We start from the raw sequence: 15,682 nt of genomic DNA on the forward strand, positions 1-15,682 counted from the left end.
AAGCTACATAATCTTTACTCCCTGGAATGGAGATAAGAAACGCCCTAACCTTTGGAATAGAGATTGATAGGATTGGAATCAACTGGTATAAATACAGATGTAACAAGACAACAAGACTCAGAACCTAGACACAGAACCTAGAGACAGAAGAACTTCACTGGAGAGAACATGGCAAAAGATCCTGGACAGAAACTGGCCACAGAACCTAGAGACAGAACCTAGTGAGAGAACCTGGCTGAAGAACCTAGAGACAGAACCTGGCTACAGAACCTGGATAGAACATGGCAAGAGAACCTGACTAGAACCTGGTGACTGAACCTGGCTGGAGAACCTGGACAGAACCTGGCTGGAGAACCTAGCGAGGGAACATGGCTACAGAACCTAGCTGGAGAACCTGGAGAACCTAGCAAGAGAACATGGACACAGAACCTGGCTGGAGATCCTAACCAGAACTTGGCTAGAGATCCTGGCTAGGCTGCTGATCAACTGAACGCTGTCTCTGTGTCATTCCTTCTTCGCCGACTCCGTCCACACCTTTGGGGACCCCTGGACCTGCTGGGGTTAGACCCCAGCACCGCCCTACTCAATTTACATCCCCAACCAAGCTGTGCTAGTGGCACAAAGAGAACCACCAGTGCTTTTGCAGCCCAGCCCAGCAGAATGCAGATTTCAACTCCTCGCATACATAAGGGACACACTCAAGAAGCAGAATCAGGTTCGGAGGAAGCCGGAGCCAGACCCGGCTGGGCCGGCGATGTGGAACCGCTGTACCAGCAAACACACAGGCAGGTCCACCAGATCCAGTCTCACATGGGACACTGGGAGACGGCAGACAGGCAGTCTGTGCACTTGGTAGAAAACGAAATCCAAGTAAGCATACCATATATTCAGCCACCAGGAACGCCTGGAGATTTTGTCCAGCAAGGAGCCGCCCAACAAAGGACAGAATTCCAAACTTTGTGTTGCTGAGACGTCCCCCGTGAGGCCAAGACGGCCCCCATGAGGCCAAGGCGGCCCCCGTAGGGCTGAGGTGGCCCCCGTGGAGCTGGGACGGCCCCTGAGAGGCTGGGACGGCCCCCGTGAGGTTGAAACGGGCCCAGTGAGGCTGAGACGGCCCCGGTGAGGCTGACACGGCCCCAGTGAGGTTGAGACAGCCCATGTGAGGCTGAGACGGCCCCTGTGAGGCTGAGATGGCCCCGGTGAGGCTGACACGGCCCCAGGGAGGTTGAGACAGCCCATGTGAGGCTGAGACGGCCCCTGGGAAGCAAACGGCTGGACTGGAGTCCTTCACCCCAAATAGGTGACTCACCCAGAGCACCGCACATAACCTCATTAAAGGAGTGTGTCCTTGTCTGAGACATGGAGACAGTGATCGTGCACATGAAACAGAATGGCCCACAGTAGGTGCTCAATGAATGTCAGGTAGACCCTTGTGATTTCAGGCATTTGCACCCCCGCCTAAGCCCACTCAGGCCACACCCTCATCAGGGCCCTCCAGAACCCTCTTCTCAGGCAGCACCGAGTGGGCAGATGGACCACCTCTAGTGTCGGGGCTCAGAAGCCAAGGTGGGTGCCCCCTCCCTTTCTCTAACCAGGAGCCCTGTTTCCTGACCGAAGCTTCGTTCTCTTTTGCCCACAGGTGGAAACGTGGATGGGAAGTTCAGCGTTGGCTACCGCGATGCCGTTGTGAGAACAGTGGTGAACCTGGACCGGGAGACCACGGCCGCGTACACACTCGTCCTGGAGGCCATTGGTATGCACTGGCCCTCCCTGCACACCACACACGGCTCCTCTGGGCAGAGTTCACATGAGGTGCCAGGCCTTGAGCCAGCGGTTCTGCCCTGATGCCAGTGGAGAAAGAGCGGCCAGACATGGACATATGACTGAGTAGTTTCCAGGCATGAGGCTCAGTGCCCGGTGCTATGTGCACGACACTAAGATGGTGTGGTGGGAGTCACATGAGAGCCAAATGAAAGGCCAGCATGTGGACAAATCACTGCAGAACCAGGCCAAACAAAGCAGAAAGGGAGAAGGGACGACCCAAGAACAGTGGCACAAAGGGTGGTGGAAATGTGGTGGGGGGAGTGGGGGTGATCAAAGAAGGCTTCTTGGAGGAGGTGGCATCAGGGAATACCATTGGATCAGTTAGTTGCAAATTTTAAAATAAACTGACTTCAGGAATATGAGTTCACAGAACCAGTCTGCCGGGAGGTAGATGGAACTTCAGGTATGACGATCTGGGGCTCAGGGGATGCCACCAGGCCTCAATCTCCCTTTGTGGCCTGGCTCTGCCTCTCTGCCTCTGCCTCACATGGAGACAAATGGCTGCTGCAGCCCTGGCCTCAATCCTCTTGGGTTCAAGTGTAGCAGCAGGAGATAGCACTTGTCTCTTCCCAGTCTCCCAGCGGAAGCCTGGAAGGAACTCTGATTAGTTCCACCTGCCCCAGTGCCTGTCCCTGACCCCCTGGTCATGGACAAGAGGGTGAGGTGTGCTGGTGGCTTAGGCCTAAATCGCATGCCTGTTCCTGGAGCCGGGGGGGGGGGGGGGGGGGAGATAGTCAGACCCACCTGGAACCCCAGGCCTCAGAGGCAGGAAGGGTGGTTCTTGGAGCAACCTTTAGGGCATGGACTTACCTAAGGGCAGGATGGTGCTTATGGGGAGAAATGAGGCAGACCCACCACCAGCTTGAAGGCCAGGTGAGGTTTCAGTACCAGGAGAAGCAGGGAGGGCATTCAGGCAGAGGAGCCAGCCCATGCAAGGGCCTGGAGGTGGGACAGAGCGTGTGTGTGTGTTTGTGTCTGTCTTTGTCACCTTTGCTCTCTTTAGTGTGGCATATATTGGGGAAGGGACTGCAATCAGGTAGAGGCAGCAGTGGAGGCCTACATGTTAGACTGGAAGTTCAGGCTTCAGTTTCCAGACAGCAGGAGCTCCTGGGGGCCCTGGGTAGGAAGGAGGGCATGATGAGACCTCTGCCTCCCTGCGAGCCCTGGCCCTCCCAGAAGCACCCAGTTCAGTGTTTGCACTGAGCTCTGGGTGGAAAGGGAATGTGCTCTCTGGCCTCACTCTTTCCAGCGCAGTCCCTCCCCAGCCTGCCCACGCCCACGCATCTTCCCTCCGCCTTGCTCTGCTCCCACCCTGGGCAGCCACACCGCCCTCTGGGGACCCATCTCCCCACTGAGTCCAGCCTTCATGAGGAGCACTGGCTGGCAGGACAGGGCTCAGGCTCCGGCCTTTTATGGGCCTGCCAGCTCACACTGTCCCCAGCCGGGGCAAGTAAGCACGACCCCCGAGGCAGTGGGAGGAGGAGATGACTCAGGCTGGGCGACTGCATCCCAGCACGTGTCAGCTGGCCTGGGGAAGGGTCACCACTGGTCCTCAGGCAACTCTCGCTGCCCAGCGGAAGCCTGGGAGGAGCTCTGGGGTGACTGTCCTTGCCGAGACATGCAGCTTGGTCACAGCTCCTTCCTCCAGGAAGAATGATTCAACAGCTGCCCTGGGGCTGAGCCACCTCCCCAGCTCAGCTTCCTGCAGGGAGCTGAAGGGGAAGGACCCCCAGCTACCTTAGGCTTAGAAATCCAGCAGGGCCCACATCCCGGAGTGTAGCGGGCCCACCGACCACGTCCACCCCTTAAGCATGTTTGACCCATCTTGTGTTTCATATTGAATGACCGTTGTGAGCATTTAAAAATCAGATTTTATTTAAAAGCTCCTGTTCAGTTTCTCTTGAGAAATCAGATCTAGTGTCACTGGGCCACACTCTGCCCATCACTGTGTATGGCAGGGGGCAGCGGCCTTGTGGGCCCGCCTGGCAGCAGCTGGGTTTGTGACCTCAGTACCCGAATCTGTTTCCTGGGTCTGCTGTGACAAAGTACCACAAAGTCAGTGGCTTCAAAGAGCAGAAATGGATCCCCGCGTGGCTCTGGGGCCAGAAGTTAAGGGTCAGCAGGGCCACATTCCCTCCCGAGGCCCCAGGGAGAACCCGTCCTTGACTCGGCTGGGGGCTGGTGGCTCCACGTGTTCTGGGCTTGTGGCCGCAGGATCCGGTCTCTCCCTCCAACTTCAGGTGGCCTTCTCTCTCAGCTCTCCCTCTGCCTTTCTCTGAGAGGGACCCTTGGCATTGGACATAGAGCTCACCTGATAACCCAGGACGTGTCATCTCTAGGTCCTTAACCTGATTACCTCTTCAAAGACCCTTTTCCCAATAAGTTTACATTCACAGGTTCCCAGGGACTTGACGTGAGCATATCTTTTGGGGGCCACCATCCAGCCACTTCACACCTCAGCTCCCTCCTCTGTAAAATGGGAATAATCACAACAGTGCCTGCTGCACAGGCTGCTTGAGAGACTGAGGGACACACTAGATGTCGTTAGCGTCATTCCTAATCTAGGAAGGAAAAGAGCCGCCCGCAGGGGCCACAGTGGCTGGGGTGAGTGGGGCATGTGCCCAGGAAATTTGCCCCTCAGGCCGCAGCTAACAGCCCATCCTCCATCACCTCCCACAGACAACGGCCCGGTGGGCAAGCGGCGCACCGGCACCTCCACCGTGTTCGTCACCGTCCTGGACGTGAATGACAACCGGCCCATCTTCCTGCAGAGCAGCTACGAGGCCAGTGTCCCCGAGGACATCCCTGAGGGCCACAGCATCGTGCAGGTAGGTGGTGGCTGGTGGGCTGGGGGCAGGCAGGGCCGCAGTCGGGTCTGAGTGCACGTGCTCAGTGGCATCCTGGCGGGGAGGGATGGAAACAGGAGCGGGCCCAGCTGCTGCCCGGGAGTATCCAGTGCCGTGGGGAAGGGGGACCCAGGCCCCCTCCTCCCTGGGACAGAGTAGGACCCCAGGTTACTGTGCAATCAGGGACAGGGCCCTGGCTCCGCCCCAAAACACAGAAAAGAGGCGTTGGCCCCCTCTTCTCCCTCCTCCCCACAGCCCTCGCCTTGTCCCACCCCACCCAGGTGGGCCTTTCAGAGCAGAGAGGAGATGGCCTTGTCGCATTTTCCCGAAAAGGAGTTGAGGAGGGAGCCAGGGCCCAGCACTGCCCAGAACAGAGTGGCTTTCATGGGCCCTTGGCTGAAGCTCCTCTCCTGGGAAGCAACCAGGCACAAGAAGAAAGGGGGCAGACGCAGAGGGAGAGGATGGCGTGGAAGTGGGGCCCGGGCCCTCCCAGCACCCAGAGGCCTCTGCGCTGGGCAGGGGGGCGGGTGGCGGGGGGGGCCGGGGAGGCTGGGAATGAATTACCCTCTTCATCCGCTGCAAGCGTTTCCAGCTTGGATGCTGAGCCAAACACAGCAAAACTGGGCCTGTCTGCTGCAACAGGCTCTGGGCTTGGGAGGCTGGGACTGCGCCCAACACCCTGCCTCGGGACTAGGAGGAGGCAGGAAAGCACTGGGAGCAGGGTGCTGACGCCCAGAGGCACCAAGAGTCCAGAAAACCACGGGGATTTACAAGGGCCTGGCTGGTTCCCGGAGGAGGAGGGAAATTCTCTCCCTCTGGATCTGCTCCTGGGGGCTTGGAGAGCCCCTCCTACCCGAAAACCTCCTACCCTGGGGTATGGCCAGGCCTTTCCTTCTCCCTCAGGCCTCAGGGCAGCCTCACCCCCCACCCCGGGTCTCCAGTGCCAAGCAGGGCACCTGGCCAGGGGGTGGCATGGGGGACTGACTGTAGGAGGAATTCGTCCTGGGATGTCTCAGGGAGGCCCAGGGGGTGGAGAGGGAGGGGTAACAGCCTGTTGGGAGGGGGCCTGCCCCACTTTCTAAACCCAAAGGATTGGTTTCTATTACACAACACTCCGCAGACCAGTCCGAGACCTGCCAGGCATGTGGGGCAGCCCAGTTCTCCCCCTTCCTCGGGGCGAGATGCAGGCACCGGCTTCTCCCGGAAGTTCCCATCCAAGCAGGACTGGGACGTCATCCCGACCTGGAGGAAGGGGCATGGGCCTCTCCACGGGGCCTGCTTGCAGAGAGAGTAGCTCCCTGGGGCATCTGAGGGAAAACATAACTCCTTAGGCTTTGGGGCAGGTGGATGTACCCAGATGGGGCCTCCCTTCACTCAGTAACCAGCCTCACTCTTCCGTGCCCCAGCGGGTGGAGCCCAGTGAGGGGCTGGGCGCAGTCTCGCCCTCTGTGAGCTCCCAGGCGGAGGCGCGTGGCTTTGTGCAGCCAGCACTAGGGAGCAGCGATGGTTTGGGAGCTGGGAGGAGTGGGACCAGAGCTCACTCGTTGAGAAGACCTGGCCAGCTGCATTGTGGGTCATAGCAGGGTAGACAGGGGCAGCCCCATGGCCAAGCATGAGATGACCCTGGCCGGCCCCTCAGATCCCCCTCTTCCCGTTCTCCAAGTGTGGGAGCCAACCACAGCACAGAGCCCTGGCTTTGGGAGGAGAAGGGAGAGTAAGGGATTCTGAGAAGCTGCCCTCCGTGGGATTGCTTAGACAGGTAGCTAGTCATTGAAGCAATCACCCAAAAGATAGAACCCCGGTGTGGTCCAGGCTGTAAGTCCCATAGCTGTCCTGGAGAAGTCTGGACCCTCCCACCGCCTTCCCTGGGTGAGGCACGGAGCCACTATGCTGTGTCCACAGAGCCCAGGTGGCATCACCTTCAGTGGCTGGCAGTGCCGGCTGGCAGTGCCTCCTGCCACTCTGACACAGCACCGGCCTGGCTTCTGGAGGAAGGGTTAACCCAGTGGTTCTCAACCTTCTGGCCCTTTAAATACAGTTCCTGATGTTGTGACCCAACCCTAAAATTATTTTCGTTGCTACTTCATAACTGTAATGTTGCTACTGCTATGAATCATAATGTAAATATCTGATATGCAGGATGGTCTTAGGCGACCCCTGTGAAAGGGTCATTCGACTGCCAAAGGGGTTGCGACCCACAGGTTGAGAACCGCTGGGTTAACCCATTCTCGGCCCCTTCCTGGTCCATCCCACTACATGGGTGCGTTGAAGGGGAGCAGCCAGGGTCGCAATTGGCTGGTCAGTATTGGGAGCCTCACTTGCCCTTCCCCCTACCCTCCCCGCAGGCACCCAGGCATCTGGTCTACCACAGGGTGCAGCTGCTCCCAGGGATTGCTAGGGATTGCTGGGCAATGCTGACAGGGCCCAGGAAAGGCGAGAGGAGTCTCTGGGTTCCCCTCTGCCTTGGGCCCTGAGTGGGCCCCAGGGCAGAACAGGACCTTGTCAACAGTTTAGACTTGGCTGGAGGGAACCGTCAGCCATTCCACAATTTGCACTGAAATCTGAGCTGGGTTTGGCAGTGGAGGGAGGGCATGCCTTCTGCTGGGAATCAGGCCCTGCTCCCTGGAGGCGCTTGGTGCCTGGTTGCCAGAGAGGAACCCTGGGGGCCAGTTGTTGTCTCCAGAGCCTCAGCCCAGGGTCCAGGCTGCCGCTTCCCACACCAGCCAGCAGTCTCAGCAGGCAGCGGCGGGAGGGTCTGCAGAGAGGAAGGTGTTCTCCCAGGGCTTCCTGGGAAAGGCCTTGGGCCTAGGCACACAGGGTGTCGGGGCCGCTGTCTTCCTGCAGCCTGTGGTGCCAGGCTGTGTCCGAGGGAGGAGGGTCCGAGGCTAGATCCTGGGTGGCGGCGGGCAGCCTGTCATATCTTGGTAGATTCCGTGCAGTCCCAGCCATGGCTGTTATCGTGGTCCGGCAGGGAGCGTGGCGGTGCGGGCCGGCCACGCCGGAAGCTGTGCAGGGAGCGGCGCAGGGAGCCCAGGCGCGTCCAGAGCCGGAGCTGGGGCTCGCTGGGGCTCCCGGGATGGTGGGGCATGCGCTCTCGAGCCTGGCGGCTGGGGTCCAGTGCAGCCGGCTTGCAGAGGGTCATGAACAGCAGACAGGAGGCCAGCAGGAGGAAGATGCAGGCCAAGGCAATGAGCACGGGCAGGGGGGCCGCTGCCTCCACAGGGCTCCCCGGGGTGCCAGTTGTGAGGGCACTGGGGCCCTCCGTGCTCATGGCTCCTGCAACAGGAATGGGACAGAAGCTCAGAGGCAAATCGTCTGGACCCAGGCCTGGGGAGGGGAACATGGGCGGGGGCTGGGCGCTGCTAAACAGTGAGGCCCACAGAGGCGACAGGCTAAGGTCACACAGCGGGAAACGATGGAGCTGGCCTGAACTCGGGTCCTCTTCCTGCTGTCTCCCTGCCCGCCAGCAATGGAGGGGCCAGGACTTTTAAAATCAGTTCTCATGACTCACAATAGAGTCTTAGACCTGAAAACCTGGAATCTAAGACCAACTCCTCAATAACTTGCTCTGTGAGCAGGAGTGAGTCCTGGAGTGTGGGGTGCAAAGAGCCTAGCAATTATCTGATGCCAGGGCTGCCAACGAGGGGCCCACCAGTGTGTTTCGTTTGGCTCTGGCAGTAGTTTTACACATTTAAATTGTGATTAAAAACCGTAAACAACAAAAAAAGTAAGAGATTTCACGTAAATATCTGAACATCTTCTATCTCTTGAAATGTCACACTGGCAACATGAGCCAATTGTGCCTGGCACGCAGTAGCTGGGGCTGAGCAGCAGCTGCCTCCGTTAGATAAGGCACTGGCCCCAGCTCGCCACACTCTCCCAGGCCCACTGCACCCCTGATGCCACCTGCCTGGCCCCATGGTGCTTCCTGAGATAGCCCAGGCTCTCCCATGACGAGTGAGGCACTGAGGCCCACTAAGGGTAGGCCAGGCCCAAGGACACACTGTGAGCCAGTGACCAAGGAAAGGCCAGAATCAGGTTTTCTGACTCCTGGCCCCAGGGCCTTGCCAATCCTCTGGCTCCCAACCCTCTCCCAGGGCTCACTGAGCTGCTCTGAGAACAGGTGGAAAAGAACCCACAGAGAACAACGGAGTTGACAGGGTGGGGCTCAAAACCCACAAACACCAGTCACCTCTTATCACATAGGATGACACTAGAGGGAGCACGGCAGATGGTCCACAGACAGCTGCTGGCAGAGCCAGGCTGGTGGATAGCATGTGACCAGATGACAGGGGCAGGTGAGCCTGTCTAGGAAGGGCAGGTGCCTGGGCCAGGCTGGTGGAATGCCAGAGGCAGGCCCAGTGCAGTCGGCCCTTCCAGTTCCCCACGAGAAGCCAAAAATCTGGATTATCAGGCAAACTTTCCTGGTTTAAATGTTGGCAGCGAATTCAAATTCGGTTAACGAGAGATTGAGAGAGAGGAGTGGGGGCTAAACAAACGCGATTCCAAACACTTCGGAATGCATTTTCAAATACTTAAAACGCTACAGCAGGCCAAACAAAACACACAACGGGCGACCTCCCGCTTTGGAGCCAGCCTTTGTGATCTCTGACTTCCACAAACACAGGACAGGAAACCCCAAGGATGGTCCAATAATAACCACTTATTTCTCTTTGCTCTTGGAGACTTCGGTGAGCCTGGGGGTAGCGGATTTCCCTTCTTTCCCCAGCTTGCAGCCTAATCTAACTCAGACGTGTTCCTGCACCTACACTCAGCAGGAGGCGTTGCAGGTGGCCGCAGAGGGTCCCTGTCGGCAGGCGGTAGGAAGTGGAGAGGGCCACCGCTCCCACCTCCCGACCCCCACCCCCAGTCCCCACCCAGGCACTCACCAGCAGCCATAGGACCAGCTTCCTTGCTGCCTACAGCTTTGTCCTGTGCCCGGCCGACTAAGGGCATCCAGTGCACCCCACCCCACTTCCTACCCACTCCCTGCCACCACTCCTTCCAGCATTTCCAGGCAGAACGGGACCCCTCCCAGCTCCCAGCTGGAAACTCTGATGCCCATCTAGCTGCGCAGGACCTCCGCCTTGCAGGCATCGCCTGGAGGGCACTCTGGCCACGGGTTGTCCCTTCCCTGAATCTGAGCGTGGAGGACAGATGGCGTGTGCCCACCGCCATCTCCCATGGAGAACACCTGGCTGTCCCTCACTTCCACCCTGACAGGCTGGGCAGAGTGGGAGAGCGGGCGCCTCCCTTCCCTCTCCCGCTAGACCTGGCTTTGTCTAGAAGAGTTTGGGCTCTGCTTGGCTGGGAGGAGGAAAAGCTCAGTCTGACGGGGAGAAGTCTCAGTCCCGCTAATCCTACTGTTGTTTCGAGGCCTTCACGTCACCTGGAGACCTTGTGAGGCCAGCAAAGCAGGTCCTGGCTTCAGTCCTTGGGAAGCACTCTAATAAAGAGATCCAGGAGGCTGTGATTAGCATCTGAGTCATTCCCTTGGAAGCAAGAGATTCCGAAGTGCTTGAGAGCATCAAACCCCCTGCCTGGGCACACGCCAGGCCAGTTGCCCGGCCCCTCGGTGCCTCTGAGCAGCCAGGCCAGCTGATTCCGGGAAAGGAGGCCTCCGCCAGACCAAGGCGCGGAACCTCCCTGAGGGCAGGGCACCCGGCGGCCCTGCTCTGGCCATAGCTCTGAAGCTTAGTCCAGAACCTTCTGTCTTGCCTCGGAGCTCCATTGAGCAGGGCCTCGGAGCACATGTTCCTGTTTGGCTTCGGACTAGCCACTGCCCCCATGAGGCCTCCACTCTCCACAGAAGCCCAGGGCCTCCCCAGTCTGAGCACACCCTACCCACCCCCCCACCCACCCCCACCCCCGCTGTCCTCCCCAGACCTCCTGCGGTCCCCCAGGCACTGACCTCAGAGCCAGCCCTCAGCAGCTCCAAGAGCGGGTAGAGGGTCTTCTCAGCTGCCCCAAGGAGACGCAAGGAGCACCCCGTGCCCCCTGTGGCCCCAGCTCGCCCTGGGCTCTGCAGAGCCCTGTCCTCCGTCAGCCAGGCTGGGCAGAGTGGGCGCCTCCCTTCACTCCCGCTGGACCTGGCTTTGTCTAGAAGAGTTTGGGCCCTGCCTTGGGGGAGGGGACACCAGGAGGGTAGGGATGGCAACTGGGCTGGGAGAGGGAGAGGGGAGCCCTGTTCCTGGCCTTCCCAGGGCGCCCTCCAGCCTGTCTCCTTGGAGCCCTCTCAGGGGGCGGGGGCGCTGGGGGCACTCAAGGGGGAGGTCTCAATGCCTCTTCCGCCCTATGGCTCTCACCTTCCCCCATCGGACGTTTGAATGGTATGGTCTGCAGCAGCCAGCGGCCCCTATTCAGTGCCTGCCAGCTTCCAGGTTACCCGGGAGAGGGGCTCGCAGAGGGCGGGGAGCAGGCGGGGAGGTGGGCCCTGGGAGCCCGGAGGCCCCTCTCCCCTCCTGCGTCCCTGGGCCTCTCACCTTCCAGGCTTCTCCCTCAGCCGCCCAGAAAAGCGCTTTCCCTTCGAAGGTGGAGAAATGGGGGAAAGGCATTCTCAAAGGTCAGAGAGATCACAGGGCAGGAAGCTGAGGATGGAGGGGCAGCCAAGGCTGTGCTCCTGAGTATGGTGGGCCCCTGGGTACCCTCCAGGCAGTGGCTCTCCCCACACCCCATACACCCCACACATACCCCCACCCCACACACCCCACACCCCACAGCCCACACACCCACCACACACCTCACACTCACACATACACCCACCCCACACACCCCACCCCCCACAAACACCCTCACCCACATACCCCCCACCACCTACACATAGACATGATCAGAGAACAGAACTGGCTCACACCCACACACATATAATCACCCCGCTACTACTCCCCCCTCTCCCCCCCCCCCCCACACACACGCTCCTCCCCCAACCTTCCTTCTTCCCAGAAGCCAGAGCTTCCCTGGCAACAAGCTGCCCCCTTAGGAGCCTAAGCCTCAAGCAGCTTCTCCATTGAGGAACCCCAAGCTCCCAGAAACACAACACGGGGAGAAGCCGTGGCTCTGCCCAAGACCTGCGCCTGGAGCCCAGCCCCTCTTGTGGAGCCCTAGTTTGGGGGCATTCAGCTGCTTCCTCCTGCCCTTAGCCCCTGACCACAAAAGCATTTTCTGCACAGCCTCAGACGGACGGGAGCCTTCCAAGGGCTGTCAGATCCATCAGATGAGGGGAGCCATCTCATCCAGCCCCCTCAGGCGATAACACCGAGGTCTAGAGAGGTGTGGCCTGGCCAGGGTCACCCAGTCAAGAAGCAGCCACGCAATCCACCACCCGGGGTGAGGTTCTGAGCGCTCAAAGGGCTGGAGGAGGGACGTGTGGATGTGTGAGCTGACCTAGTCAAGCCTGGACCCATCACCCACCTTCTCCCCATCCTCCCCAAGAACCTGGAGGGGATCAGAGAACAGCTGGCAAGGTCCCCACCACAGACAGGGCAACCTGGAGGCATCAGCAGTCAGGTGTCCTTGGGGGGACGAGAAAGACAGACACGTCCCTCTCCTGTCTCACACCCCAGCCTCCGGGGGAAGCCACAGGCTTGGGCAGGACAGGCTGGGGTGTGTGGAGGGACGGAGAGGGACTCCACAGCATCTCTCTCCCTGTGGGCTGGCATTCAGGCTGACTTTATATCCTCCTCCCTCAGCTACAGGCCACAGACGCCGACGAGGGCGAGTTTGGGCGTGTGTGGTACCGCATCCTCCAAGGTGAGCAGGTGGTCTGGGAGGGCAGGGGCAGCCCTTCCCTGGGCAGAGCTTCTCTCGGCTACCAGGGGTCTGGGAGCCGAGGCGAGGGAGCCCCAGTACCGTACACACGGGGCGGGCCAGAGGGAAGAAATGGGGGCATTCTCCAGCCCCCTGCACCAAGTTAGAGATGCGGGTGCTGCATGTGAGTGGTATGGTCTGCAGCAGCCAGCGGGTCTCTATTCAGGGCTGCCAGCATCCAGGTTCCCCAGGAGAGAGGCTCGCGGAGGGCGGGGAGCAGACACTGTAAGCTCAGTCAGACCCTGCCTCCAGTCCTGCCCCTGACGCGCCGGAGGGGTGGTGAGGACCGGGACAGCCTTCGGTGCCAGCTCCCCAGAGATTGTCATGGCCCCACATGTCTCATGGGCCCGTCCCTTACCATCACTGTTGCCTTGGGCACAGGGCAGTGCCCCCAGCTTCCCAAAATGAGTCACAAAGCACTCATTTGAGAGGGAGGGAGGGAGGGTGGGTCCCCAGCGGAAAATCGGGGTGCTGTTACCACAAGACATGGGAACGGCACTGGGCCAGCCCGGAGATGTCCACCAAATCCGGGCTTTGCCCACCCACAGAGAAATTGGTTTGGGTTCCTCTTTCTGTGGTGCCCAGATCCCTCTGAAATATTGAATCCACTGACACCTCGGTGGGGGGGGGGGGGGTCTCAGGGGTCCCCCAGGCTCCCTGTATGGAGGGTACAGAGTAAATTATCCGCTCCCTCCAGTCCAGCATGAGGCAGGGACCATGTCCTGAGACCTCTGGGCAGGATCAGCATTCTGGGGGCTGGTCCCCCTTCTTTACCCCACAATCCCAAGAGGCTCCTGCTCCAGGACAGAGCCCACGCATCTCATCTGTCTCTCCACACAGGTAACCATGGCAACCACTTCCGTATCCACGTCAGTGACGGGCTCCTGGTGCGAGGGCCCCAGCCCCTGGACCGGGAGCAAGACTCATCCCACGTGCTGATAGTGGAGGCCTATAACCACGACCTGGGCCCCATGCGGAGCTCCGTCAGGGTGAGGCCAGGGGTGGGCTGGGGCGGCTCTCAGATATAGCCAGTCAGCCAGGCCTAAAGCCCTACCTCCCCTCCTGCACTGAGCTCGGGGCTGGGCCAAGGCTGTAGCTGGGCTGGGGAAGGCCACCAGTTGGGGCTGGGCAGGGCAAGGCTGCCACTGGCTTAGGCTTTGAATGACACCTGGTGCTGGGGTGCCCAGCCTGGGATCTTGGCTGTATCATTTTTCTCTGAGCCTCAGTTTCTCCAGATGTGGAAGGGAGTCAATGGTGGGATGAAAGAGATGTCCTTACCATGCTATGTCAACACAGCTCTCTAGCCTGAGCCGAGAAAATCTCCCGATAGGATCTCAGAGATGTACATGTTGCCCACTTCGTTTTAGAAACAAGGAAACTGGGCACAGAAGAGGCATTAGTGACAGACCTCAGAGCCCAGAGCTTTTGAGTCCAAGTTCAGTGCTCTTTCCACTGAAAGTGGCCCCCAAAGACCCCCGTGCCTACTTCCAGCTGCCCCATCAAATGTGTTCTTTTCTGCCCACCCTCACTCACCTCGGCCTCTCCCTTAGCAGCTAAAATCCAATCAACCTTCATCTTCCTGAATAGTCAAGAATAGACACACAGACATTCCCCCTGGCTGGGCCAGTTGATGCCCTCTCCTGCCCTGTGGCAGGGGGACCCTGAAATGACCTCTCAAGGTCACCCCACTGCACACTCAGCAGCTCACAGCACCTTCCTTTAAACCAGTTGGAAAGTGAGTCAGACCCCAGAGGTGAAGAGTGGGAGGGAGATGGGAAAAGTCAGGTGGAGGGACTTTTACCCAGAACCGAGTGGTGCAGCCTCGCTCTTCTTATCAGCCCCATCTGCAGCCCCATCTGCAGCTGCTGTTTCCCGCCCCCTCCCCCGGGGCTGGAAACAATGAGCAGAGGCGGCGGGTCACCAGCCCTCAGCCTCCGCCCCCTCCTGCTGCTGCCCCTGAAACTGCTTCGGGAAGAGAGGCGAAGGGGAGCCTGGTTCTACGGCCGCCCTTCCAAGTGAGAGCTGGCCGGGTAGAGGTGGCTGAGTGGGGCAGACCCCTTGGGTTTTTACTCCTTGGGGCTTCTTGGGACAATTCCGGAGCCCTGGTGACTGAGGGTGAAACACGGTTACCTGAATGCGCACTCGGGCCGTCCCCCAGGGCCACGCTCACCTGCGGGACCGTGTAATTGCTTATTCACGCGATGCACCCACTCACGACGTCAGAGCCTGCCCTTTGTGGGACCAACCTCAGGCCGCAGAGTGACTGATGTCAGCATAGCTCAGGTGGCTCCCTGGACTCCCAGCCTCCTAACCATAGCCCTGCGTGTGGCCCCCTCACCCCCCCAGAGGCAGGAGCACTTCTCTTCAAGGTTTGCTGTTGTCGGGGCCTCAGCATAGTGGCTGCAGCCCTTTTCTAGCCACAATATTTTTTTAACAAAATGGTACGCGGCGCCCCAGGGCACTGTGTCGAACAGATCAAAGCCAGGCTGTGCAGATCCGTGCAGGGGTGGGGCCTCGGCCGCACCTGCTCGCCACCCCGCTTTTGTTCCTTTCCCCAGAAACCCCGAGGAATGAGAAACCCTCACATCGTGCTCAGTCTGTGCCAGGCACTCTCCTGTGTGTGTCATGTACCTGAACGCATTTGATCCTCACAAAAGTCATAAAACACTGTTATTCTGCCCATTTTAGAGATGAGGAGATTGAGGCAACAAGGCATTGGCCGTTGTGCTTAGGGTCTCACACCGCAGGAAAGGTAGAGCCGGGCTTCATACCAGGCAGGCAGTCGGGGTCTGCGCTGCCATACACAAGGCTCTTCAGACCCCCGCTGCCTTATCCCCCTGGGTGGCCCTTGGGGCACCCAGCCCCACGTGAGCCCCAGGAACACCGGGACCTTTCTGAGGACAGTGCGGGACTTCAGCTTGGCCCACGACTCGTGTTCCCAGCAGCAGCAGAGAGGGTTTGCAGGGACCGTCCACGTTCTCCAGGTCCTGCTGCAGGGACCAGGGACGGCCAGAGGGAAGGGCCAGGGAGCTCGGAGTGAAACAGTCCTGTGGGGACCTGGGACTCACATGCACATCAGAGGAGTGCACGTGCGCACACACAGACACAGAGAGAGAGAGACACACACACACACACACCCCACAGAGAGAAAGAGAGACACACACACACACACACACAGACACGCACACAATTTCCCGCCCTGTCCT

General features: G+C 59.6%; 2 protein-coding genes across 4 annotated transcripts in view; one reads left to right on the forward strand and one right to left on the reverse strand.

The window, feature by feature from the left end:
- CDH23 (cadherin related 23) overlaps nt 1-15,682 on the forward strand; it is a 359,086-nt gene that overhangs the window by 259,947 nt on the left and 83,457 nt on the right. For all 3 annotated transcript variants that reach the window (XM_036337001.1, XM_036337002.1, XM_036337003.1), the window contains exons 25-28: nt 1,640-1,753; nt 4,504-4,652; nt 12,359-12,419; nt 13,317-13,465. In XM_036337001.1, the coding sequence (XP_036192894.1) occupies nt 1,640-1,753; nt 4,504-4,652; nt 12,359-12,419; nt 13,317-13,465 (473 nt within the window). The remainder of the gene's footprint in view (nt 1-1,639; nt 1,754-4,503; nt 4,653-12,358; nt 12,420-13,316; nt 13,466-15,682) is intronic.
- On the reverse strand, nt 4,646-9,495 carry CUNH10orf105 (chromosome unknown C10orf105 homolog). Its single transcript, XM_036337009.1, has one exon. The coding sequence runs from the start codon at nt 8,011-8,013 to the stop codon at nt 7,585-7,587; it is 429 nt and encodes a 142-aa protein (XP_036192902.1). The 5' UTR covers nt 8,014-9,495; the 3' UTR covers nt 4,646-7,584.

Source organism: Myotis myotis, unplaced genomic scaffold, assembly GCF_014108235.1.
Source record: "Myotis myotis isolate mMyoMyo1 unplaced genomic scaffold, mMyoMyo1.p scaffold_m19_p_15, whole genome shotgun sequence".
In the NCBI taxonomy this organism is placed as follows: Eukaryota; Metazoa; Chordata; class Mammalia; order Chiroptera; family Vespertilionidae; genus Myotis; species Myotis myotis.

Bases quoted from the DNA above. Each gene is read 5' to 3' on its own strand.
- CUNH10orf105 (XM_036337009.1), bottom strand. From the start codon at position 8,013: ATGTTCCCCTCCCCAGGCCTGGGTCCAGACGATTTGCCTCTGAGCTTC.